We start from the raw sequence: 27855 nt of genomic DNA on the forward strand, positions 1-27855 counted from the left end.
CATTTATATTTTTTAATTTTTATTTTTTTATATGTGAAAATACTGTACAGAGGGGTTACAATTACATGGGCAAGATAATGAGTACATTTCTTATCAAGCATTGTAGCCTTTTTGTCTTCTTCCTCCTCCTTTTTTCTTTGACTTTCTCTGTCTCTGTCTCTGTCTCTGTCTCTGTCTCTGTCTCTGTCTCTCTCTCTCATGTGTGTGTGTGTGTGTGTGTGTGTGTGTGTGTGTGTGTGTGTGTGTGTGTGTGTGTGTATGTTGGTACCTGGACTTAAATAAACAAAAGGCTTGTTACTGTCACTTGGTTTTTATGCTCATGGCTGACATCTTACTACTTGAGCCTCTCTACCAACCTACATTTTGCTGGTTAATTATAGATAAACTCTAAAGTAATTTTTTTTCCTGGCCTGGCTTTGAACCTCATTCCTCAGCTACAGCCTCCTGAGTAGCTAGGTATAACCCACCAGTTGTTTAGGTGAAATCTTAACATAGTTATAACATTGAAAAAATTATAAATTATAATTAATCATACAAGAATAGATAAAATGGGTTGCTGGTAAGAAAAACTGGTACCAGTCAGATATTTTTTCAATGTCAAGATTTTTTAATCAAATTATATATCAGAACTGTCTTAAGACATTTATGAAAAATATAGATTATGACATATTTCAGTAGAAATTGATTCAGTACTTTTAAAATAAACTTTAATCATCTGCACTTTTACAAACAATCACCAGATGATTTCAATTCATGTAAGGTGATTGTGATTTGACATTGAGAATAATGAGGTAGACAGCTATATTAAACAAGTTCATAGAGATACTACTAGAATGTAACACAGTGAATCATTTAGTGAATAGACAGTCATTAGAAATGAATTCGACAACTTGATACAATAGTTACATTCTGAAAAGCATGTCTGTTTAATATAGAGAATGCATGTACTTCGTAGTATGAATCTAGGAAGGTTTAACAACAGTAATGTTGTAGAGGGTTGAACTAGAGTAATGCATGTCTTACCTACTGCTGAGTATATGAGGAGAACAAAGACAGGAAAAAAGTTAAAAATGAGCATTCATTTACTCTGTGGCCAGTATTGTCCACTTTCTACTACCTAATTTTATCTCAGGCAGAAGCTCACAGCTATTGTGAAAACCAAGAAATAAGAAACTGAATTTTTATTCCTGCTAGAATAAACAATATAGGGACTTACCAGGTTTAAAATCTATCCATATTATTGTTTTATGGAAGATAAATAAATGAAGAAAAATATCCAAATACTAAAAATGTTAAAGACAGCATCACAAAGACTCGCACATAAACATCTTGCATCTCCCACAGTATCTTTAACACTCAGTCTCATTTGGAATTCATCAGCATTTAAAACGCTCATAGAACTAATGTGTGTTTGAACCTGAATTTGAATGTGGATTGACAGATATCTTCTGTCCCTGAATATTTCTTTATTGATTATTATGTCAGTTCCAGTAATTTTAAAGTTAAAGCCAATTTCCATTTAAAGCATATCTTCCAGTTGCAAGCAGGTTGTTCTTATGAGAATTAAAGATGAAGAGTACCACTGGAAAGTTGAGGCTTCCAAGTCTAAAGAGAGAATACACATTGCAAATGACACTGCAAAGGGCATTGCTAGAAGCAAAGATAACCACTCTAATAGCACCAGAGGTTAATAAAGACTAATGAAGACTCAAATTAAGAAATTTGAGTGGCAGTAGTCAGACTAGTTTCCTGTATATGATAGAGATAGATACACAGAGTAATAGGAAATAAATGGGAAGCAAGTAGTAACATAACCATGAAAAGATAAACAATTTGTAAGAATTGTAGAAGTAGGGAAAAAAAGAGTTCATGATACCCTATCTCAAAAGAGTAGGTGATTTGTGTACATAGGACTATATAAGATGATGCTAAGTGAAATGAACTCCAAGATATGGAAACATGTTGTTTTTAACATAACATAATGTAATGTTTTAAGGTTTTAAAGTTATTTCTTTTTCTTTCATATTTTTCTTTTTGTATCTATGGTTTTATGCCTTGGTGCTGTATGTGATTTTGGTGCCCTGTGTATTGTATATAAATTTATCTGAATTACGGATGGGAAAGGGAACAACAAAATGGTGAAGCAAAAGACAATGTAACAGCGATAATCACCAGACAATACATTGTAAATGAACTTTACAACTTGGGAGGGGACATAGGGGGAGGGAAAGTGGAAGAAAAATTAGGGAGGGATAACAATGTTTGACAAAAAAATGTACTGATTACTTTACATATATAGCTGTAACCCCTCTGTACATGAACTCGACAATAAAATTGAATTTTTAAAGAAGAGTAGCTGGAAGCAGTGACACAGACTATAGTTCCAGCTATGTGAGACGCTGTGATCAAGCAGATCATAATTAGAATTCATCCTAACCAACACCCCCAAAATGTTTACACAGCCCCATCTTCACATGAAAGCTAGCTGTAATGAGCGTACCAGCCACTACTGGAAACATAAATAAGAGAATGGTCCAAACCTGCCCCAGGCAAAGAATCAGACCCTATTTCAAAATAAGCACACACAAAAGAGCTGGAAGCATGACTCTAGCAGAAAAGAACCTGCCTAAGATGCTTTAATCTCTGAAGTCAAAGCTTGTTACTACAAAAAGAACACATGTTTAATACATCTTATGTATATACATATAGCAAACTAAATTATCCATATATTTCTTGTCTGTATTAATGTATTCATATTTGTGCAAATGTTACATATTTCATATATGATCAGGTATCAATGACAATTGTTAAAACTTAGTGAACAATAATATAACTTAATCAGAGTTTGTATAATAACAAAATCTGGAAGATCGTGATATTGCTTTGGCAATAACAGACAGAGGAAATAAGCAACTAGAGTTTTACCACATGAGTATTTGTACAGAGTAATCCTGATTGGTAAGAGTAAAAAAAGGTGATGGGTCCTGGTGCAAGTGGCTCACAATTGTAATCCTCGCTGTTCAGGAGGCTGAGACATGAGAATCTCCTTTCAAAGCCAGCTGGGGCAGTTAAGGCTGTGAGAATCTTATCTCCCATTAACCACTAGAAAACCAGAAATGGCTCTGTGGTTCAAAGTGGCAGAATACTGGCCTTGAGTGAAAGAGCTCAGAGACAGAGCACAGGCCCTCAGTTTAAACACCTTGAACAACAAAAAGGGGGGTGGGGGTAGAAGATAGCTTGTTGTTTAAACTTGGAGAATATGAAGTAAAAGGAAACAGCATTTAAGACTCTTACACAAGTGAAGCCTATACACTTGCTCATTTTCATGCCTTTCACAGATACCTACTGGAGTGCTGACATCACATTTTCTTAATATTACTAGATCTTTATGCATATATGTCAGTAATATTTTCTTTATTTTATTTCATTTCATTTTATTCTGAAGATGCTGTACAGAGGGTTACAGTTATATTAGTAAGCAATGCATACATTACTTATGGATCATTGTTACCCCTTAATATTTTCTAATAACTACTGAGATGTTTCACTTCCTAATCATACTGATACTTTTGAATTTCCAGAAGAGTGGACAGTGTTTTTTTCTTCTCATGCCACTTTTCTTCTCTATATCCTTGCAAACTTAACGCTTTTGTTTCTGAACTAACAAAGCTACTCACATTGCATGTGTCATAAAAGTAAAGCAGCAAAGGCCTTCAAAAAGGTTGCAAGTAGTCTCAAGTCATCTCTCTCTCTCCATCTAGGTACAGACTGAGAAGAGTAGCCTCAGAATTGGATCCTGCTGTCACTGTGTCATTTTTCTCAATATTGCATTCCAAATATTTATTTTTCCACAAAACATGTTAGTTGGCATTTTACAATACAACTTCACCATTAAACAATTAGTTACAAGAAAACATTAGAAGACTAGTAGAAATCCTGAGGCATCATCTACACAGCAAACATTAATCTTCCAAACAAGATAGAGTGAATGTGATGAATCTCTACCATACACAAAACTTCCAACTGCAAAATAAATCTGATACTTTGGTCAGTTTGAAAGAAGCATATGGAGATACTTTAAGTTCCAAATGTTTTAATAATTATGATACCAATATTTTAAGGATTTTATTAGGTATATCAACGTATGTTAAATACCTTGAAGTGTTAGTTTATTTTGGATTAATAATGATAAAGAATTATAAGGGCAAAAGGCATTGGAACTTTCCAAAAGATGCCCAGCTAACTGCAAAAATTTTATGAATGTTTATACCAACCAGAAAAGATGGATTAGCTTCAGAACTAAGCATTTTTCTTTAATGTTTTTCTCAGGGAATCTCTGACTTGCTTGTTTCTCAGGCTGTAGATCACTGGATTTAACACAGGGATTATGACTGTGTAAAACAGAGAGTCCATTGTGTCTGGGTCATCTGCTTGCTGAGACGTGGGGAGCACATACATGATGAAAAGGGTTCCATAGTACAGAGACACCGATAGGATATGGGCTCCACAGGTGGAGAAGGCTTTCCACACACTTTTCATAGACCTCGCTCGTAAAATGGTGAAGAGCACTAGTGCATAAGAAATAATAACCGTTCCAATTGTAACTAGCTGGATTAAGCCAGCAAAAATAAGCACCATCAAATAATTTAGAGAAGTGTCAGTACAGGAAATCTTAAACAATGGCATAAGGTCACAATAAAAGTGATGGATTATGTGGGAATTGCAGAAAGTTAATCTGAACAATAAAACCTCATGAATTAAAGCATGAGTAAGTCCACCCATATAGGACAAAACTATTAGCCAGATGCACCGTGTATTGGTCACAATCACTGGGTAAAGTAAAGGGCTGCATATGGCTACATACCGATCATAAGCCATTGCAGCCAAGAGAAAGCATTCTACAGTTACCCAGATTGCAAAGGAGAAAAACTGTGTCATACATTGAGAATAAGAAATCATCCTGTTCTCATCTGTGAAGTCCACCAGCATCTTTGGCGTGACTGTGGACGATAAGCAAGCATCCACGAAGGCTAAATTCCCAAGGAAAATGTACATGGGGATGTGAAGGTGAGGGTCCTTCCAGATGAGAGCAATCAGACCAAAGTTCCACACAATGGTGAGCAGGTAGATTACCAAGAATACTAGAAACAAGGGGAGCCACAGCTCTTGATGTTGTGTAAGTCCAGTGAGAACAAATTCTGTCAGAAATGTTGAATTTTCCCTTCCCATAGCTCCACAGGATGTCTTCTGAAATGAAATAACATACATGGAAAAGGTCAGCCAATAGGACTAGAAAGTGAATACGTGGGAATGGACCATGTTATCAGAACTATGTTTCTGTACTTATTTTAATATTTTTATTTTCTTTAATTAGTTGTACCAAGGAGTTGCCACTCAACAGAGCAGTTTATGAATCCAGGGCCTCTTGACCAATGTCACCCCTTGTAACATTCACATCCACCCCTCCTGTCCCAGCTTTTCCCTTTTCACAGCTTGACATACAGATTGAAATATCACAATAACATTTACTCCAAAGAACTGTGTCAATTTACAGAAATAAGAAAGTTGAAACTAATGCTTTCCATTTAGTTGCTGAAATAAGGTTAAATACTGAATGTTTTTATAATGTTCTCTAGATAATCAAATGCATGTAGAGTGTCATTTATGGGTGGTATGCATTGACACTGGTGAGGAGGGAAAAGAAATAGGTTCTAAAGTTTCAAAATGCAGTCATGAAGACATAGTCACATGTTCACTGTATTCAGTAGTATTCAGTAAATAGACATTATTGTCTGGGTGACTAAAAAGAAATTGGAAAATTGAGACAGAATCCTTATACAATTTAATTTGAGAAGTTTGGGATGTAGCATTCTCTGAAGATCTGAGAAAGTTGCATCTTGTAGTATGTATCTAATAGAGTAATGTAAATAATGATTTGGCAGTCTTTGGTTTGGGTAGGGTTTAATTAGGACCATACATAGAGTGAAGTATACACAAAAATAAAAACAGCAGGTGAAAACTTGAAATGTTATGTAGAGTGACATAATCAATCTTACATGGATATGTGTGTTTCAAGGCTCATCTTCCCCCCCTCCTCCAGATCAAGGCTAGTGCTCTACTACTTGCGCCACAGCACCACTTCTGTCTTTTTCTGCTTATATGGTGCTGAAGAATCAAACCCAGGGTCTCATGCATGCAAGGAAAGCACTCTACCACTGAGCCACCTTCCCAGCCTCTCCTCTCTCACTCTTTTTTGGGGGGAGGTGGGGGGCTTCGTTGGGCTTGAACTCTGGGTCCTGTGCTCTCCCTCATCTCGTCAGCTCAAGGCTAGTGCTCTACCATTTGAGCCACAGCACCACTTCCGGTTTTCTAGTGGTTTATTGGAAATAATAGTCTCACAGACTTTCCTTCCTAGGCTGGCTTTGAACCTTGATCCTCAGATCTCAGCCTCCTGAGTAGCTAGGATTACAGGCATGAGCCACTGGTGCCCTACCCCCTTCTCTCTTTAGCTAGCTGATTTCTCCCATTCTATGTTAGAGCCAATGCCAATTTATTTTTTTATTTAATATTATCGTCAGGATGATGTACAGAGGGGTAACAGTTACATATACAAGGTAGTGAGTATATTTCTTATTGAACTTGTTTACCCCTTCCCCCATTTTTCTCCCTCCTAATCCCCCCCAGCTCTACAGTTCATTTCCAATATATTGTCTTGTGATTATTTCTGTTGCATCAGTTCACCCTTTGTCCTTTCTCTTAGCGTTTTGTGAAACAAAGATAAATGGTTATACAGTACCAGGGTACCAAGATCAACTACAGTGATAACAGGAGATAACACATTGGAAAAAATACACAAAAGGAAAAAGAAATCACATGGTACATTAAAAGCAACAGCAGCAAAGAAAAACCTCCTGTTCCCATACCTTGGAATTTATTTCACTTAGCATCATCTTATATGGTCATATGTACATAGCTATTGAGCTATTCTGCTCATCTGGTAGGACTATCCTAGACATATACTAATTATTACAAATGAAGGAAACCATGGGATCTGTGTTTCTTTGGGACTGGCTTACTTCACTTAATATGATTTTTTTCCAAGTCTTTCCATTTCCTTACAAATGAGGCGATGCCATTTTTTCTGATGGAGGCATAGAATTCCATTGTGTATATGTACCACAGCTTCTTGATCACAATGCAAATTTAAAACTCCTTTCTTATCCAAACCTCTGCATAGAGAGACAACAAACCTTCTGCTGGAGAAAAATAACAAAAAAAGATCCTGAAGAGTGGTGCAGAATGACACAAAGTTAAAAGAAGGAGAGATATTAAGAATGATAAATAATGACAGCGTCAAGTGGGAAAATAATTGTTCAAGGAAGCAAAAGAATAGAGATATATCCCCAGATCTGAAAAAAAAAATGAAGAGAGAGTATCAAGAGGAAGATAAGCACAAGACACTCTGTTGGAAATGAAGTTTACAATGGGAGGGGCAGCTAGGAATCTGGGGAAGGGAAACTGGGAGACAAATAAGGAGAGTATAACAGTGTTCCACAAAGAATGAACTCATAACCGAACTTCTGGAACAGTACAGAAATTCTCAGCATATTTTATTTACCATTCAAGATTATTTTCTAATGAAATTTGAATATGACTGAGACTTTGATTTTTAATTTTCTCTTATTAGTGTGCATATCAACACTACACAAATGTTTATTCCATATTTACATGTTGTGTCATCTTAGCTTTCCAACAATTAGGACTAATGTCTCTAGAAATATTGCTGGCTTTATTTCAGAGCCTTTCTTGTATATTAATATTATTTTTAAAAATGAGTTAAATGAGATAAAGTTTAGATTTGAGTACAGATAATACATAAAACAATTATTAATACTTCAACTTACTAAATAAAATTTTACAAACTTCTATAGAATTGGTGAGCTTGTATTTGATTCAAAATAAGAAAATTAATTTTTAAAAATAATAATGCTTGTTTGTGAGATCTTTTCAAATCTTGGATCCAACACAATAAATATGATTCATATGCATGTATATATACACATATGTATAAATACACAAACAAATGGATATAAGCACAAGTCACATATATATACATATGCAAAAAATAGTACTCTAAATTACTAAGTGAAGTTTATATATTTTTAAATGCTTAATTCTATCTTTTTATATTGAAGCCTATATATCTTTGAAATAGAGTCATTATTATATATCTTCAATTTTAAGCATATATGAATATCTCATATGTACAAGCATATATGAATATATCATATGTACTTGCATACATTCACACAACATATTACATTTGAAGGCATGACATTAACATCTAGGAGAAAGATATAGATGAATTATGTTGAACTTATAAACCTTAACTTTGAATTAGAAATTGCAATGAAATGGAATGCATTTTTATTACCATAACAATGATAACTATTTTTGTATAAATATTATAATGATGTAAATTTGTAAATATATAGTTGAGGCAGGTCTTTAGAGTTCACTAGAATGTGGCAAATCATCACAATAGGATAAGTTAACAGATCATTTTCTTCTGGAATCATTCAACTGATAAATCTTTAGTTATCCACACTTTAATCATGAGAAAGCAAAGGTAAGTGTGATATTGTCCACGAAGACCTAAACCCAATATTATGTGACTTATGGGATTGTAAACCCTCTGTATAATAACTTAAAAATAATAAAATCATAATAAAAATCATGAGAATAAAATATGCTTACTTGATTCTTTACTTCCAATATAATTGTGAATAATTTTCATATTCTGTAAACCAAGTCTAAATTTATTACAAGGCCAGGAAAATTAAACCTTATAAATCTAAGATGTTCTTTACGAACAATTAATAAATACCATAAAATTATTTGTTCTTACCAATATCTTCTAAGAAATTATGGATATCCTTTACAATTACTAAGCTTCCAAAAACAGAAAAAAAAATATGTTGCAGCACAAGGGTTACTAGTCTTTCCACACTGAGTTCCCGAACTAGAAGAATATTGTTTATACAAATTTTTTAAAATACAGCTGTAAATCAGCTGAACACCTCTGAGATTTACCAGGACTAGAAGTCATAGAAAACAAAAAATCCCCTAAGAGAAAATCCCTTCACGTCAATGTGAAGATCTTCAACTGGATATGGTGGACATGGATCTATTTGCTAAATCCAAGGTATCCCACAGAGCCTTACAATATCCAGAATACTAGATCTCAAGTAGATAACTAGAAGACTGCATTCGTTTTGACAACTGAAATTACACTTGGGTCATTATTGAACCACAACAGTCATTTCTTACAAGTTTATGCAAACTTGTTTCTCTATGTATATGATTATTCACTATCTGTTATATATACTTAATACAAAGATATTCTACATTTCTTTATTTCTATTATCTTTAAGTAATTGGACAAAAGGGTAATTATATTATATCATTATATTACACTATTCAAGATGTCAGTTTGATGACTACCATGAATTTGGATCAATATTACCCAGTCCACTAACTCTACCTATCCCATCAATTTTACTAGCATATATTTAAAGGTATAAACTCTATTTTTTGACTGCGGTCCTTTTTTTCTTGGAATTAGTCCTATTATCTTGTGATACATGTGACTTGTTAAATGTGCTGTTGAATTTTTTTCAAGCATGTAATCAAGGTTTTTTACATCATTGTATTGTCATTGTGTTTTTATCCAGTTTTGATATTAGCATACTATTGGCTTCATAGATAGGTTTGGACATACTACTTCCATTTCTATTGTTATGAAATAATTTGAAGAGTATTGGTGTTAGTAATTTTTCAAAAGTTTTAAAATTCAATATTTAAGCTGTTATTTTTGGTTTTCTTTTTCTTTTGATTAGTTTCATAAAGGCTTGTTTATCAATTCAAAGAAATAATACATTGATTCTTAGTATTTTTTTTCAATTTTATTAACTTCACCTCAAAAGTTTATTATTTAGTGCTTCTCTAATTTTGGAATTAGCTTGTTCTTATTTTCTGACATTAATGTACATTCCTAGTTTACTGACGTCAGATCTTTCCAATATTGACATGAAGACATTTATATTGATTAATTTACCACTTAAATCCACTTTTGTTTTATCTCACATGTCCTTGGATCCATTTTTCATTCATAGTCAATTATGTATTTCTAAAAATTCTTCTCTCTTAATTCTTTAATAACTCACTGATTGTTTTATATATTTACTGTTGTTTTTCTTCCTATTTTTTCTAAGTCTATTTTATTTTAATCTGATAAAATAAGTTATTTAAACATTTATATGGTTTTAAAGATCTGCTTTATATTTACAGAGGTAAAGTTCATAGGCTGCTGAGGTGAATGTGTATTCTGTGGATTATTAGAAAATGTCATTTGGCTCTTAATGCTTCTTTGTTGGTGCTTTGTGTAGATCATTTAAATGAAGGTCAGAGTAGATTATTGAAATCATCCATCCCAATTGTGCTTTTATGTACAACAGTGAACAGCTTAAGAAACTAGATATGTTCATGTTAGTTGCAAATGAATTCCTATTATGTCCTCTAAATAGATTGTTCTCTTCATCAAAGGAAGTGATCTTCCTTGTCTCTTCTAATAAACTTTAGTTTAAAGGATAATATGTCAGAAATGAGTGTAGATCGTCCTGTTTCCCTAAAGTTAAAATATTTAGAAAATCAAGTCTACCGGTTCATTACCAGTCTGTGTTTATCTTTGTTAGTGAACTGCTTACATTGCAAGCATCTAAAGTCTTGTTTTCTCATCCAGTCTTCCAGGATATCTTTCACTTGAACAAATGAGAACACTTTCATTCATCAGTTATTACTGACAGGTATATATAAATCCCTGCCCTTTAATATTTTTTTTGTTTTTCCATGAAAAATGAAGGAGTGAGTAACAATGTTTAACAAGAAATGTAGACATTACCTTACTCATGTAACTGGAACCCCTCTGTACACTACCTTTACAACAAAATAAAATGAAAATTTTAAAAAGAATTTTTGTTAATGTTTGGTTGTTTACTAAATTTGCTGAATTTTAGTGAGCTTCATTCTTCATTCGTATGGTACGTATATTCCTATTCTGTCTGTAATTTTATTCAGGCAGATTCTGTGTTGCTGGTTCATGTTTATTAAACTCCATTTGCTGCAATTATTATCAAAAACTTTTATCTTGTTAAATGTTGAAGGCTACCTTTTCAGAATATACTAATCTATGTTCATAGTTATTAATAGTCTACATAATAAATTTGTGTTGAATTACCATTAATCTTTTGGGAATTTGTTATACCAGCAACACAAAATACACTATTATCTACTGTTTCTTTCCTGTTCTTTTTTTATTTAATTTTATTGTCAAGGTGATATACCTTGGGATTACAGTTTCATAAGTAAGGTAATGAGTACATTTCTGTTGAACATTGTTTTCTATTCTCATTCTCTCTAGAAAGAGGAGTTAAAACCAACCTGCCAATTATTCTCAACTATTGTTTTTTCTCATAAACTATCCAGCACTAGAACTGATAGACTGTTGCCACTATGTATTATAAGTCATAAATGAAAGATGAAGATGATTGTATTTGATCATTAAAAGGAGATAAAAATTTAAGTTCTTATTTTCTAGAAATCCATATACACAGTATCATATAACCATAAAGACAGAACAAAATTACAAGCCAAGGTTGTCTATATTTGAAATCTTGGAGTAGTTGGGAGAATTAAACAATTTAGGATTATAGGCATAATTCTGAATCACCCACCCAGATAGCTCTTTCTTATATAACTCATCTATGAAGACAATAATTTATACATACTGTCTGTAGAAATATCTATAATGGACTGAATCATTGCAGCAGAACCACAACATTTTAAAGATTTCCACATTCTGAGGAGCAAGTCGGAGCATAATGAACTATATGTGAGTATACACAGTACAGGTAGATCTTACTAAATAAATTTAATATTTTAGTAAAATTGTCAATTACAGAAATGTAAAGTCACTATCAAATAGCTAGTTTGTAGAATCTAAATGCTCAGATGAAATAGGGTGCAACAAAATAAACAAGCTAGTTATGAATGAGAGAAGCTGGATATATATGTAAGGAAACTTCATGTACAAATACAAATACAAAGCTGGATTTCTTCACACTGAGCTAACCCAGAATTGGGAGCACCAGCCCACTAATTAAATGATAAAGTGGGGGCTAACTTAATGAGCATAATATTATTATTATTACCATTATTATGAATAGACTATTTGAAACTTGTCTAAAAATTATTTTTTATCTCTCTTCACAAAGCAATTATAACCTCTTTGTTTCTCAGACTATAGATAAAAGGATTTAGCAAGGGAATGATGATTGTGTAAAATAAAGAATACATTTTTTCTTATCTTCAGCTGGTCCAGATCCAAGGCGATATAAATGAGGAAGAGATTTCCATAGAACAAAGAGACAGAGAGCAGATGGGCACTGCAAGTAGAGAAGGCTTTGTTTCTGCCCTTCTCAAACTTCTTTTTCAGAATGGTAAAGAGAATACATATATAAGAGATGGCAATGTTCATAAAGGTGAAACCTTGTATAAAGATCAAAAAACGAAAACAACCAGCATATTGACTGTAGGATCTGTGCAAGAAATTTTGAATAACTGTACAATTTCACAGTAGAAATAATGTATGACACTGAACCTACAGACACCTAATCTGAGTAACAAACCTACATGAATTGTTGAATTCAGAATACCAATAAAATATGAAACACATATAGACTGAGTGCAGAGTCTTTTGGACGTTACTACTGGTTAAAAGAAGGGATTACATATGGCCACATAACAGTTATAAGCCATCACTGCCAGAAGGAAACATGCTGTGGTTGCACTGGAACAAAAGAAATAAAACTGGGCAAAATACTCAATAAGTGATATCCTGTGATCTTCAGTTAGAAAATGTGTAAGCATCTTGGGAGTCACAAAGGAAGAAATGCACACATCAGCAAAAGCTAAACTGCTGAGGAATAAGTACATGGGGTGTGAAGGTGAGAGACCTTCCAAATGAGCGCAATCAGTCCCAGGTTGCCCACCGTGGTGATGAGGTAGATGAATAAGAATACCAGGAAGAGGGGCACCTGTAGCCCTGTATGGTCTGTGAGTCGTGTGAGCACAAACTTAGTCACCAGATTCTTATTTCTATCTTCCATATGTGTTGCAGACAATCACTAAAATGAAAGACAAAGTTCTGCTTTGATTTCCTTTTTCAGGTTTTTAAAGTTTTCATCATAGAAGTCCTTCACTTCTTTAGTTAAGTTAATTCCTAGGTATTTTTTTTTGTGGGGGTATTACAAAAGGAGTTGTTTCCTTATTTCAGCCATGCTCTTCTCATTGTAATACAGAAAAGCCATTGATTTTTTAGGGTTAATTTCATACCCTGCTACTTTGCCCAAGTTTTGAATCAGCTCAAGTAATTTGGGAGTGGAGTCCATGGGATTCTTTAAATACAAGATCATATCATCTGCAAAGAGGGAGAGTTTTACTTCTTCTTTCCCTATTTGGGTCCACTTTATGTTTGCATCTTGTCTTATTGCTGTAGCTAGGCATTCTATTACTAAATTGAAGAGAAGCTGAAAAAGTAGACATCCTTGTTTGTTCCTGAGTTTAGAGGAAATGGCTTTGGTTTTTTGCTATTAAGTATAATGCTGGCTGTAGGTTTGTCATATACAGCCTTTATTGTATTGAGGAATGTACCGTGGATTCCTAGTTTTTCCAGAGCCTTCATCACAAAGGGGTGTTGGATCTTGTCAAATGCTTTTTCTGCATCTATTGAGATAACTATGTGGTTTTTATCCTTGCTCTTGTTGATATAATGAATTATATTAATTGATTTGCGTATATTGAATGAGCTTTGCATCCCTGAAATGAATCCTGTTTGATCATAGTGTATGACTTTTTTTTTGATGAATTGTTGAAATCGAGTGGCCAAAATTTTGTTGAGAAGTTTTACAACTATGTTCATCAAAGAAATGGGTCTGTAGTTCTGTTTCTTTGATGAGTCCCTTCCTGGTTTGGGGTTGAGGGTTACGATGGCTTCATAGAAAGAGCTTGGTAGTGAACTTTCTCTTTCACTATCATTGAAGAGTTGGAGGAGTATTGGTGTGAGTTCTGTTTTGAAAGCCTTGTAGAAATCCACCGTAAAGCCATCCAGTCCTGGGATTTTCTTAGATGGGAGGTCTCTTATTGCTGTTTCTATTTCAATGCTTGATATGGGTCTATTAAGTTGGTGTACCTCATGTTGGTTTAGTTTCTGCATGTTGATATTTGCTAGGAAATCATCCATTTCTTCCACATTCTCAAATTTATTAGCATAAATGTTTGAAAAGTATTCCCTTATAACGTTCTGAATCTTGGTTGTTTCTGTGGTGATGTTTCCATTCTTATCTCTGAGTTTGTGTATTTGGGTATGTTCTCTACCTTTTCTGATAAGATTTGCTAAGAGTCTGTCAGTTTTGTTAACATTTTCAAAGATCCAACTCTTTGTTTTGTTGATTCTGTTTATGGTTTTCTTGAATTCTCATTCATTTAATTCAGCTTTACTTTTAATTATTTCTTTCTGTCTTCTGGATTGTGGTTTAAGTTGTTGATCTTTTTCCAAGAGGTTCAGATGTCTCATTAAATTGTTGGTTTCAGATCTCTTCAATTTGTTGATGTAAGAACTCAGAGCTATAAACTTGCAAATAAGGACTGCCTTAGAGGAACTGGTAATTTCTGTGCTCATTTTGTTAAATATCATGAATATTTCAATTTCATTTCTAATCTTATCTATGATCTACTGCTGACTCAACAGTGTGTTGTTCAGCCTCCATGTGTTACAGGACTTTTTTTGGTGGCTTTGGTTGTTGAGTTCTAATTTTGTTCCCTTGTGTTTTGAGAGGGCATAATTTCAATGCTTCTGAAGTTGGATAAGTTTGTGCTCGTGAAAATGGTCATACTTCCCAATGCTATCTAGAAATTCAATGCAATACCCATCGATGTTCCAATCTCATTCTTCAAGGGCATAGAAGAAGCAATGCAAAAATTCATATGGAACAATAAAAGACCCCAAATAACAAAACGATCCTGAACAGAAAAAAACAGTGCTGAAGGAATATCAATACCAAATTTGAAATTCTACTACAAAGCCTTAGTAATCAAAACAGCTTGGTACTGGCACAAGAAGAGACCTGACAACCAGTGGAATAGAATTGAAAACCCAGAAATTAATCCACACACCTATAGCTACCTAATCTTCAATAAGAGGGGGTAAAAATACAATGGAAGAAAGACAGCCTCTTCAGTAAATGCTGCTGGTAAAATTGGCTAGTCACCTGTAGAAAACTAACACAAGATCCCTATATATGAGCCTGCACCAGAATCAACTCTAAATGGATCAAAGACGTTGGAGTCAAAACAGATACCCTGAAAACATTACAGAACGGAATAGAAGAAACCCTACGTCTCGTTTGCACAGGCCGAAATTTTCTTAATAGAGACCCAGAAACATAACAAATCAAAGAAAGGTTGGACAAATGGAATTGCATTAAACTGAATAGCTTCTGCATGACAATGGACATAGTTAGCAAGATCAATAGAAAGCCCACAGATTAGGAGAAAATCTTCACTAGTCATACAATGGACAACAGTCTCATATCTAAAATATACCTGGAACTCATAAAATTAAATCCCTCCGGCACAGACAGAAGCACACAAGAGAGACAAGATCATGATCTCATCAGAGAGTCTAGTGACTCCAGAGAGTCTAGTCAGACTGCGTGTGTGTCCTTGGCCCTGAATCAGCTAATACGAAGCTCATATGTGTATATATATATTTTTTTCAATTCTATTAGTGTTGTTCTCAAAAATACCAAGTTAGGGGAAGCTAACTAAGTCTTTGAATGGCAGTTTTGATGGGGTTCTGTGTAGATCTTCAACCATACTGGGAAATCTGAATGTTACATTATTTGAATATTGCCCAGTAGGCAGGGAAGATTTTTTAACATTTGATTATTTGCTAGAGTTGTTTATGAAAGTTTTTAACTTAAATTTTCTTATTAAACCAATTCTGCTAAAAATAAAATTTACCCCCCAACAACAAATCCTCAAAGAAACAACTGCCTGATAAATAAGTGGGCTAAAGACTTACAGAGAAATTTCTATGAAGATGAAATAAGAATGGCCAATAGACATATGAAGAAATGCTCAACCTCTCTACCCATGAAAGAAATGCAAATCAAAACAACATTGAGATTCCTCCTCACCCTAGTTAGAATGGCTATAATCAAGAACTCTAAGAACAGATGCTGGAGGGGATGTGGCCAGAAGGGAACTGTACTGCATTGTTGGTGGGAGTGTAAACTTGTTCAACCACTTTGGAAAGCAGTATGGAGGGTCCTCAAAAGATTCCACACAGAGCTCCCCTATGACTCAGCAATCTCACTTTTGGGCTTTTAACCCAAATGATCACAACAAGACCATACTAAAGCTACCAGCTCAACTACGTTTATTGCAGCCTCATTTACCATAGGTAAGATATGGTCCCAACCCAGATGCCTCTCAAGAAAATGTGGTATGTGTGTATACATACACACACCCCCTCCACACAAACACACACACACACACACACACACACACACACACACACACACACACACAATGGAATTCTATGCCTCCATCAGAAAGAATGACATTGCCCCATTTGTTAGGAAATGGAAAAACTTATAGTAAGTGAAGGAAGCCCGGCAGAAAGAAACATGGGTCCCCACTTAACATATTTTAATATTACTCTACAAATGAGCATTGAAGCGTCAGGAAGTGAAATTCTGTGTTGACAGACCTGTAGGAGCAAAAGCCTTTACCTGTCTTTAAAAAGCTTCAGAAAATCATTTCAACTATGAAATTATAAAGCAAGAAACTAGAGAGTCAAATCAAGGTTATTTCTGAAGTAACAAACAGAGTAAGTGACTGTATGTCAAGTTATGATTATACAGAACATCTTGGTGTGAACTAGTTATGGAAAGAAATGTATAGACTATGTATTGTATGTAGTATCAATTATTGCAGATGTATAGACTCTAAGTTTGCTTGATTAGGTGTGGATATATTAAATTTGTGGATCACCATGACCCCCAAAATGCTACTCAACTTGTTAAAGAAGGAATAGATGATTATCTTTCTCTGAGTGTGCACTACAGTATTTTTCCTTTGCAATCAGAGTAATTGCAGAATGCTGTGTCTTGGCTACAATAGTTTATGATTGCTACTTAGTAATACCTAATGTAGTGATTATGTTGCCAAGTCATTATGTTCAAAAGCCTACACATCAGATATTGGTTTTATAATTTGTCCGTGGTTTCATTCATGCTGTAACTTAAAGAAGTTATTCAGTCAGATTAATCTGTTACTACAACATATATCGCTGTGTTTGCAGTCTTATGCCATAGTTAAAGCCTTCTGTATTGATATTTCTATGCATTATCTAATGATTTTTATTTTTCTGGTTCAAGAACAGTATTTAGCATTGGCCCTATTCTTGTCTCTTACACACTTGATCTCTTTACAGTTTTGACGAAGGCAGCTCACCCTTTAACTGTACGTTAATACCATATCCCACTCCTCTTTATGAATGTGCACCGTGCTTCTTCAAAGGAAGATGATGAAGATAGGATTTTGTCTCTGTGTCACATGGTATAACTACTGTTTTAAATCCAATCATCTACAATTTGAGAACCAAGGAAGTCCTAGGGTCTCTAAAATATTTTTTGAAAATGAGTGCTCAGCTATTATATTAATGTCTAAATTTTTATTAAACATTCCAAAAATCATATACGGGAATTGTGAATGTTCTGGTTCATATCAAACATCTTTCTATTCTGATTGTCATAGAATATAATAAACTACATTTTACTAACTAATGAACTAGTTAAAATTTTATGTCAATTGCTCATAAATACATAAACAATTTAAATAAACTGTTCATTAATTCTAACCTAGAAAAACAAAACATTTTATATATTGTATAATAACTACCTTGAGTAATAAATACTATATTTTTTCTTAAAAGGACCTCCAAGCTGGGCACCGGTACATCACTCCTATAATCCTAGCTATTTAGGAGGCTGAAATTTGAGCATCATGATTCGAAGTCAGCCAGGAAAGGAAAGTATCTGTGACTAATTTCTGATTTACCACCCAATAGCCAGAAATAGAGTTTTGTCACTAGTGGTAGAGGTCTGGCTTGAACAAAAAGCTCAGAGACAGAATGCAGGCCCTGATTTCAGGCCACAGTGCCAGCACAAAAAAAAAGGATAAAAGCCAGGCACCAGTGGCTCACTCCTGTAATCCTAATTACTCAGGAGGCTGAGATCTGAGGATCGTGGTTCAAAACCAGCAGGGGCAGGAAAGTCTTTGAGACACTTATCTCCAATTAACCATCAGAGAACCAGAAGAAGCACAGTGCCTCAAGTGGTACGGAGCTCACCTTGAGCTAAAGAGCTCAGGGACAGAGCCTAGGCCAAGTTCCAGCCCTACAACTGACAAAAACAAGTTATTTTTATTTTTAAATAATTCACAAAGTAGTTTCTATTTAACAAAGCATTTCATGAACACAATGTGTCTCGATCAACTTTACCCCTTTCAACCTTCTCACCCATCCTTCCCTTACACAATTGCTTTTTATGTAAGAAAAGAAATTCAAACATGTTAGCCACATGTTCAAAATTTGTGAGTTCAGTTGTTTTTCTTTGGACAAGGTAAGGCACAAAGTTTTGGACTAGCCTCTAGGCCTATTTCAAACCTACAGGGACTCAATGACATGGCCCTTCTGAAAACTTCTCCTTACCACTTTGCAGTTTCTGATTTATCTATATTCAAGACAATCAAGATTCTCTCATATTTTCAGTCCTCTACATGAAGGCTCCACTGACATCAAAGTTTTACAAATATTAATTAGAAAGAAAGACTTTAGAGCTACAATCCATAAATACTGAAACAAATCCACATTTTCCAAGATGTCTTGGAAATTCATAGGCATCCATGTTAGGAAAGCATAGGTATAGGACACTCTTACTGAGGACTTGACATTGAACTGAAGTCAAATAAGCATAAAATATCATCTGTGATAAGAATGGTGAAGTAAGATCTGATTTCATTGGTCCAGAGCAGAACCATGTACAATGACTACATGTTATCTCACAAGTCTGTGATGCATGCAAGACCAACTCACCTCTCATTCATGTCCACATTCACTGTGCCCAGTAATATGGCTTGCATGTTATCCTACAGGGAACCATCTGGCAATCTCACAGGAATGTTATATCACCACTCTGCTTGACTCAGCGTTCAAACAAACCATATATAAAAAGCATTCTACTAAGAATAGCTGATCAAACCTCCCAGATCAATCGGTGTGCACAGAATTGCTGCTTTTGTTACCAGCAACTAACTCTATTATACTCTATTTTCTGATACTTTATAGTCTAATATCTTTAATTTTTGTGCACCAGTTTTGGGGTTTGATCTTGGCCTGGGAACATTCCTAGAGCTTTTCTTGCTTCTCTCTCTCTCTCTCTCTCTCTCTCTCTCTCTCTCTCTCTCTCTCTCTCTCTCTCTCTCTCTCTCTCTCTCTCTCTCTCTCTCTCTCTCTCTCTCTCTCTCTCTCTCTTTCAAGGCTAGTATCTTAGCACTTGAAGCATAGCTACAATTAGACAGGGTTTGTTGGGAGGGAGGGGGGAGATAATTGAAGTTAAGAGTTTCACATCTTATCTGCTCAGGTTGGCTTCAAACTACAAAACCTCATATCTCAACCTGCTGAGTAGCTAGCATTATAGGCCTGAGTCAGCAATACCTGCTAAGTCTAGTACTTTTAAGTGATCTCAACATAATTTTAAAATATCGGTAAGACAAAATTTATTTATATATTTTAGATTCTTTAAATGAGAGTTAAATTGTTATGTGATTTATAGGCACTTTGTATAAATTTACAAGAATCAAAATCTGCCAGATGGGAAATGGATTGCATTATCGTGTTTTTCTTCTTTGGGGACTAAAATTTTTTATAAGCAAAAATCCTCTAAAACTATTTGTTTTCTTTAGTGATGTGTATGTTCTGAGTCTCCAATTCCTTTATTTGATAAAGAAATTTATATAAAATTAGGGTTCTAGGCTTAAAGATTTAAATCATTGTACTGTACTTATGTAAGAACTCTTCCTGTCACTTCTAATAAAATGGCCTATTGCATTTTATTTATCATGTATTCTTCCTAAAATGTTTTCCAAGCCAGTTAATATTAGTTATATATTTTCACCCACCTCTGATAATATTTTACTGAGCATTTTGTATATAAGTCAATATACCACTCTTTCCAACATTGTAACAAACTCTCCCACATAAAATTAAATTTGATCATTTTAGCTTATGTAGTTATTTGCAGTATTGGAGAAAATCAAACTCTAAGTAAAATATATCCAAACTGAAATTATTGCTAATGGTTATCAATATTGACTTCATAAGATTCCTATGTTCAGTTGCATATTTTGCTGAAGGTAGTTGATGAGTAATAAAGTGCTGCCACACTCAAAAAAATGGTTTTTAGAGAAAGCCTATTTCAGGCTTCCTACTAACAAAGCCGAGGAACTGTCTGTCTGTCTGTAAATATGTATCAGTCTTTATATATATATATATATATATATATATATATATATATATATACATAAAATATATATTTCTGTATATATTTGATTTACCCAGTATGTTTGGTTTACATTTACATAGTGAAACAATCCATGTAGGCAAACAAGTATACATTCCATCATCTTATATAATAACATTCTTCCTCTTCATTTTGAAAATCATTACTGCTAGCATACAATATAATATATTGTTAATATAATTACCATTTTCTTGTTGCTTTTATAATTAAATATATAGAGATGTTTAGATATGGAAAGATGAGCCAGGAAACATGAGTATATTTTCGAGTAATCTGAACATTTGCATGTGAAGTTGAAAGCTTTCCCCTTTATTTCACGTTTAGTGTTATTAGATGCTTTGTCTCTTATTTGGACTTTTCTTCACTTGGCCACATTGTCTTTTATTTCTTTGCTTATTTTAATTCCTATTATTTTCTTTTCATCCATCTACATGTCTCTCTCATTGTCACTTGTCCTATTATACCCCTTATTCCTTACTAGTTTTTTTTTGTTAAATTGTGAAAATACTGTAGAGAGGGGTTACAATTACATGGGCAAGTTTTTTTTTTGTAATTTCTATTAAAATAGATTACAGGAAAATATACTATATTGAATATATAGTATATATCCACCAATTGTTTTTTATTTTACTAAGTATATTCTTTCATTCTCTTTACTGTGATGCTGTTTCTTCCCATCCATCCTGAATTATTCTGTGTTTTGAAATCTATCATGTGAAACTGCCCTCATTAAACCCAAAATACATCTCTAATTGTCTACACTCAAAAATGTCCAGTAAGTCTTTTTTTAAAATTTGATTTGTAGAGTTGATATATAAAGGGTTATGATTAAATGAGTCAGCTAATGATTAGTAAGTACATTTTTTGAATCGTGTCTCCTTTTCCATTACTAACTCCCACTTTTTCCCTCCTACCCCATCCATAAGATATCCATTTCCCACATAGTGTCTAGTGAGTACCATTATATTTGTTTATCTTTGTTCCACCTTTTATGTGCCCTCCCTTACCTTCAGAAATACAACGAACTAACAAGACAAAAGGAAACACAAACAACAATAATAGCAACTAAAATGTCTCTTGTTTCCTTTTCTTGGAGTTGATTTCATAGAATATTATTTCATATGATCATCTGCACGTAACTATTGAGGCTTTATCCACCAATCCTATGCATATCCTCCTTTAGCATCAATGTAAATGATTAGATTCCTACATAATTTACCATGTCCCACTGTGTGTGCCTGTGGGGTGTGTGTGTGTGTGTGTGTGTGTGTGTGTGTGTGTGTGTGTGTGTGTGTGTGTGACTCAGTGTGTTTACTTATAGATTTATAAGCACTTTCCTGTCACCACAAATGAAGGAAAACTATGAAGTCTATCTTCCTTTAGCTCTGGCTTACTTGGCTTACTATAATTTTTTCTAAGAATTTCCATTTCCTTACAAATGGTACATTATCATTCTTTCTGATGGATGAGTAGAATTCCATTATGTATATATACTACATTTTCTTGTTCCATTTATCCACGGGGGAGCATCTAGATTTATTACATATCTTGGCTATGGTAAACAGTGCTGCAATGAACATGGTTGTGCTAGTGGTTTTAGTTTGGCCTAGCTTCTGACCCATTGCATAAATGCCCAGAATTGGGATTTCTGGGTCATAGGAAAGCTCTATGTTTAGTTACATTAAGCCTTCTGCTACTAGAGCATTTATTTTGGTATTTGGCAACATTTCCCATTTTATTGTTATTGGGTTCATCCCTTCTCTTTATGTCCAAAATGTTTAGACTTCTTGCTGCACCTTTAGTTCTTTTATTCCTGTTAACCAGGCAACTTATAAATACACTACATCTTTGTCAATATCACCCCTTTCAGCATTCTCATGCATCTCTCTCCTAATCATCCTTTCCCTCACTTCTAATTTTGTTGCATATACTTTGCCTTCTTGAGTGCATCCTCTTCTGCTTTTCTTCTTCATTCAAACACCCCCACCCCGTTTAGTAAAGGTTTCCTGTCATCGTATTTTGTGGAACTTTGATAGGATCATTTTACTCAGAGTTTTTTCCTAGTGACTTTTTTCTCTTAATTTTCAATTTAGTGATCTGTGTTACAATGGGAAATTTCCTTACTAAATGGAAATAGACTGATACTAGATAGTTAATATACTCACATAGAAAATGAATAGGAAAATAAAAACGCCTGGCAAATAAACAGCCCAAATTATACTCAACCTATCTCACTTAGGGCTGCTATTTCCATTGTACCTTTCAGATGTTACAACTCACATTTGCTGTTATTTTTGTGGTCATAAAAGTATCTGAATTCGAGGTATCGTTCCTTTTAAATTTAATTTGTCAAGGTGATGTACAGAGGGATTACAGTTACATCAAAGGTAATGAGTACACTTCCTGTCCAAAAATAGTTACCCCTCCCTCATTTTCTCCCAATTTCCCTCTCCCAAATCACCCTCCACCAAGTTGTAAAGTTCATTTCCACCATAGTGGAATTTGTATTTATCACTAATGCATTGGTTCACCCTTTGTCCTTTGTCTCACCATTTTGGAATACCCCTCTCTTCCCCAAATAAGATAAATATATATACAATATACAGGGCACCAAAATCAAAGTAAAATAATCTTATCAAAGTAGATATCCTTTTGCAGTATTGCCATTTTCATGGAGTTAATCCTCCCAATCCAGGATTATGGGAGGTTTTTCCACTTCCTTATATAACCTTTAATTTTCTTTTTCAGGTTTTTAAATTTTTCATCATAGAGGTCCTTCACTTCTTTTGTTAATTCCTAGGTATTTTTTGAGGCTATTACAAAAGGAGTTGTTTCCTAATTTCAGCATCACTCTTCTCATTGTTAGCATACAGAAAAGCCATTGATGTTTGTGTATCATTTCTTTCATGAAAGTTTCATCTCAGAATTCTTTCTTTCCATGTACTTCTGTCTTTTGATCTCCACATTCCTAAATCTTCATTTGTTTTTGACTGGGGAAAAATAGACCAAGAACCATAATGTTAAATCTATGTGGAAGGAGAATCTATCTAAGCCTTTCTGATTACTTGAATAGCTGTTAATTTCTGTACTTCAAAAAGAATCATATAAGCAATTCATCTGAGAAAAGGGCTCATATGTACCCATATAATACATGGTGTCCATACTTCTTTTATATAGCTTCAATACAATTGTATCTTATTTCTCTTTCTTTCTTACTTTCTTTCTGTATGTTTAGGTTACTCACAACTATGCCTCCAAGCTTTCTGGAAACATCTAAGTAATACTAATTCTTCAGTCTGTTAGATATACATCAAGTGGATGTTAGAGCATGATCCTTAAATAGATTAGACAATGAACAGGTTTTAAATTTTATTGTTTAACTTTTATGTATATATTCATTTAATGTTTTGTGATGCTGGGGATTGAACCAAGGTCTTGTACATATTAGGAAAACAGTTGACCTATATCAATTTTATTTTTCTTGAAGGCTTATTTTTCTTGAAGCTACTACTCTTTGCTTCATTGCTCACCATTAAAAAATCTAGCTAAAATATATTTCAATCCTAGTGATGGTACATTCTGAATTCATTTGACATATTACTTATATTTACTTCTGTTACTTTTTCATTGCAAATGTCATAATATGTATGAAATAGGGACTGCAGTGATGTTCAAGTGACTGTAAAGTATACATTCCTTTATACTTAAATGTTGACTATAATTCTACAATTAGAATTTATAATCTATTTTTAGCATAGGCTCTTCCAGGCTATGGCTATACCTAATCTGGTTTGAGAATCTCTAAGAATGTTGCAGTCCTTTATTACACTGTTAATAGTCCCTGATTAGTATCCCTGATTCCACGATTCTCTCCCTAAAGCCATTTATATGCTACAAATTTTAAATTTAAGTGTTCTCTCATATAATTATACATGTTGAAACAACTTAGAGGAAAATTATTTCTTGAATAATTATGTGAAAATCCCTTCACATTAACATCTAGGGTCCACAAATACCTTTACTCTAGGATATGAACCATGTCCAGGAAAAGAAATACCCAGTGTTAATTAGTGATTTTATGTAAGTCAGAAGCTTGCTTAGAAGACCTCTCATTCCAATCAAATTCATCACATTCTATGTATTTATTGAACTGACTTAATTTAAATGTCACTTTTAATTAAACAATCTTTGGCTATAATAGTAAGATGGAGTACATGATGAAAACTATACTAATTTATTTCAACTCTACATCCACAATTTCTAGACTATAAATCTTAGTGAATGTTATTTTATATTAATTGTATTTAATTTTTTAGGACATCCAGTGAAGATATGAAAAAAGAAAATATGACAGTGGTGACAGAATTTGTTCTCACAGGACTTACACATCAACCTCAGTGGAAAATCCCTCTGTTCTTCTTCTTCTTTGTGGTGTATCTTATGACCGTTTTGGGAAACTTCAGTCTGATTGGTCTCATCTGGAAGGACCCTCATCTGCACATCCCCATGTATTTATGTCTCGGCAACTTAGCATTTGTGGATACATGGTTATCATCCACAGTGACACCAAATATGTTGCTCAATTTGTTAGACAAGAACAAGTTGATCTCTTTCTCTGCATGTCTGATTCAGTTTTTTTCCTTTGTGATCAGTGCAACTGCGGAGTGTTTCATTTTGGCAGTAATGGCTTATGATCGCTATGTAGCCATCTGTAAACCTTTACTTTATCCAGTGATTATGACCAACAAACTCTGTATGCACCTGTTAGTTTTATCATATTTTGGTGGCTTAGCTCATGCTGTCATTCATGAAAGTTTTTTATTCAGACTAGCATTCTGTAAATCCAACATAATTTATCACTTTTATTGTGATGTTATACCATTGCTAAAGATTACCTGCACAGATCCTTCTCTTAATTATCTCATCATTTTTATCTTCTCTGGTTCAATACAAGTATTTTCCATTATGACTATTCTTATCTCTTACACATTTATTCTTTTTACAATATTAACAACTAAGTCTGAAAAAGGAATGAGAAAAGCCTTTTCCACTTGTGGAGCCCATCTCCTATCTGTGTCTTTGTACTATGGTCCCCTTCTCTTCATGTATGTGCATCCTGCATCTTCACAAGCAGTTGACAAAGATATGTTCCTCTCTTTGTTTTATACTGTCATAGTTCCTGTTTTAAATCCAATTATCTATAGTCTGAGAAACAAGCAAGTCATACAGTCTCTGAAAAAATTATTGAAAAGAAATATTTAGACCTTATCTTACTATCTGCTTTCATCTTATTAAAATGAAGAAAATTATTTGTATTGTGTCATGCACAATGTTGTTTTGCAGTTATCTTTGCTATAGAACATGAAAAATCAAGTTTTAGCCCTTAATTTATAAAAACATATATTGTTAATAATGCATAAAGTTTTAATAAAGCATTATTTCACATGGCATGAATTATAACACAATTAGAGGAAAATTTTTATTTTCATTTATTTATTTATGTATGTATGTATTTATTTTTCTAAACTAAACTCTGGGCCTGGGCGCTGTCCCTCAGCTCTTTATCTCAAGGTAAGCATACTACCACTTAAGCCACAGAGCCCCTTCTAGCTTTTTCTGCTTATGTGGTGCTGAGGAATCAAACCCAGGGCCTCATGCATGCAAGGCAAGCACTGTAACACTGAGCCACCATCCTGGCCCAGAGGAAATTTTTATGTTTATATGCCATTACATTATAAATTCACAGTGTTATGAAATTCTGTATTACATGAAAAGGACTTGGAATTATGCTTTACATAAAAAATTCTGCACTATATTTGAGAGTCATATCATATTATGCAAACAATTGTAATTCCACCATTTGGGAGGAATAGTTAATTGAACTTCTTAGAAAAATTAATCTCATTCAACTGAGGAATAACTGTTTATTGTAACAGAATCTGGGAAAATGAGAAAAATTTGAAGGAGTAGAAAGAGGACTAGATATAGGAAAGTGTTTCTAAGCATTGCACTAGAGAAGAGAATTTTCTCAGAGAGACAACATCTGAAGAGGGTTATTAATCTAGAAAGTTAATATATTGGAGAGAAGAGTGTTAGTGGACATAGAAAAAAACATGAAATTTGACGTATGGGAAAGAACAACCAATAAATAAATAAATAATAAAGAAAACTCTTGGTAGCATTTAAAGGTTGTTGAAATTTGTAATTCCTATAAAGAGCTTGAAATGAATATTAGGCAAATTCAGGTAATATTAAGAGGAAATGATACCACTATTGCTAGTAAGTGGCCAGGAAAAAAGGAAATCTCTGTATGTTACATTTCCTCATTTTCCATACCATTCAACTATCCATTTATAGCTCTGTCCTTCCATCCATTTCTTAACACTGAACTTCCATACTTTACTGTCACAATGGAAGTCCTCATCCTAAATTCAGATCGCCAGTGAATTTCAGTGAAATCTTTCTTGTATATTCTACTGTGCTGATATTCTCATTTTTCCAAAGATGAATCCAGCTAATTCTTCACACTAAGTTCTCAGGTTAACTTACACTCTTCTTCAGTAACTTTTGATGGTTTGTAATTGCTGTGATAATATGCAAATATGCATATATGTATATTTATAACATAGATATCTTGTTTTTCAAGTTAATTCATTCATGAATATGTGTAGATTATAAATCAGATATACATACATAAGAATGCACACTGCTACACAGAAACACATATATGAATATGAATATGCCCATACAATATATAAAGAATGTACTTTATCCAAATTTTTATTTCTGACAAGATGTGCAATATGCTACATTTTTCCTTAAGAAAAATTATGCAAAACATATGTGCTAGTTAAAGGATGTCTTCCACCTAATTCCACTAACTGTTTTCAACTCTGCTGAGACAGGACTATAATCATCATGGAAATGATGACCACACAATAGAGTTTTGTTTATTGTATTTATTACTAAATACAGGCACAAATGCATATTTTCTCATTCTGCAAAACATTTTATTGTTTAAGAGACTGTTTACAGAATTTTCATTGCCACAGAAAAAAAAATATCTTTACAACATAGATAAAAACAAGCA

The 27855-nt window shown here is 33.8% G+C and overlaps 2 protein-coding genes and 1 pseudogene across 2 annotated transcripts; 1 reads left to right on the top strand and 2 right to left on the bottom strand.

Moving 5' to 3' along the window:
• Positions 1 to 4299: 4299 nt before the first annotated feature.
• LOC138831714 (olfactory receptor 5H2-like) lies at positions 4300 to 5229 on the bottom strand. The gene has a single exon (XM_070028763.1). The coding sequence runs from the start codon at positions 5227 to 5229 to the stop codon at positions 4300 to 4302; it is 930 nt and encodes a 309-aa protein (XP_069884864.1).
• A 7071-nt stretch (positions 5230 to 12300) lies between these two features.
• LOC138831875 (olfactory receptor 5AC1-like) lies at positions 12301 to 13226 on the bottom strand (annotated as a pseudogene).
• An 11859-nt stretch (positions 13227 to 25085) lies between these two features.
• LOC138831715 (olfactory receptor 5H17-like) lies at positions 25086 to 26027 on the top strand. The gene has a single exon (XM_070028764.1). It carries the CDS (start codon positions 25098 to 25100, stop codon positions 26025 to 26027), a length of 930 nt encoding a protein of 309 aa, XP_069884865.1. The 5' UTR covers positions 25086 to 25097.
• The last annotated feature ends 1828 nt before the right edge of the window (positions 26028 to 27855 follow it).

Source organism: Dipodomys merriami, unplaced genomic scaffold, assembly GCF_024711535.1.
Source record: "Dipodomys merriami isolate MVZ:Mamm:240054 unplaced genomic scaffold, mDipMer1.0.p SCAF_2, whole genome shotgun sequence".
Lineage (NCBI taxonomy): Eukaryota > Metazoa > Chordata > Mammalia > Rodentia > Heteromyidae > Dipodomys > Dipodomys merriami.

Coding starts and splice junctions, on each gene's coding strand:
- LOC138831714 (XM_070028763.1), bottom strand. CDS start 5,229: ATGGGAAGGGAAAATTCAACATTTCTGACAGAATTTGTTCTCACTGGA.
- LOC138831715 (XM_070028764.1), top strand. CDS start 25,098: ATGAAAAAAGAAAATATGACAGTGGTGACAGAATTTGTTCTCACAGGA.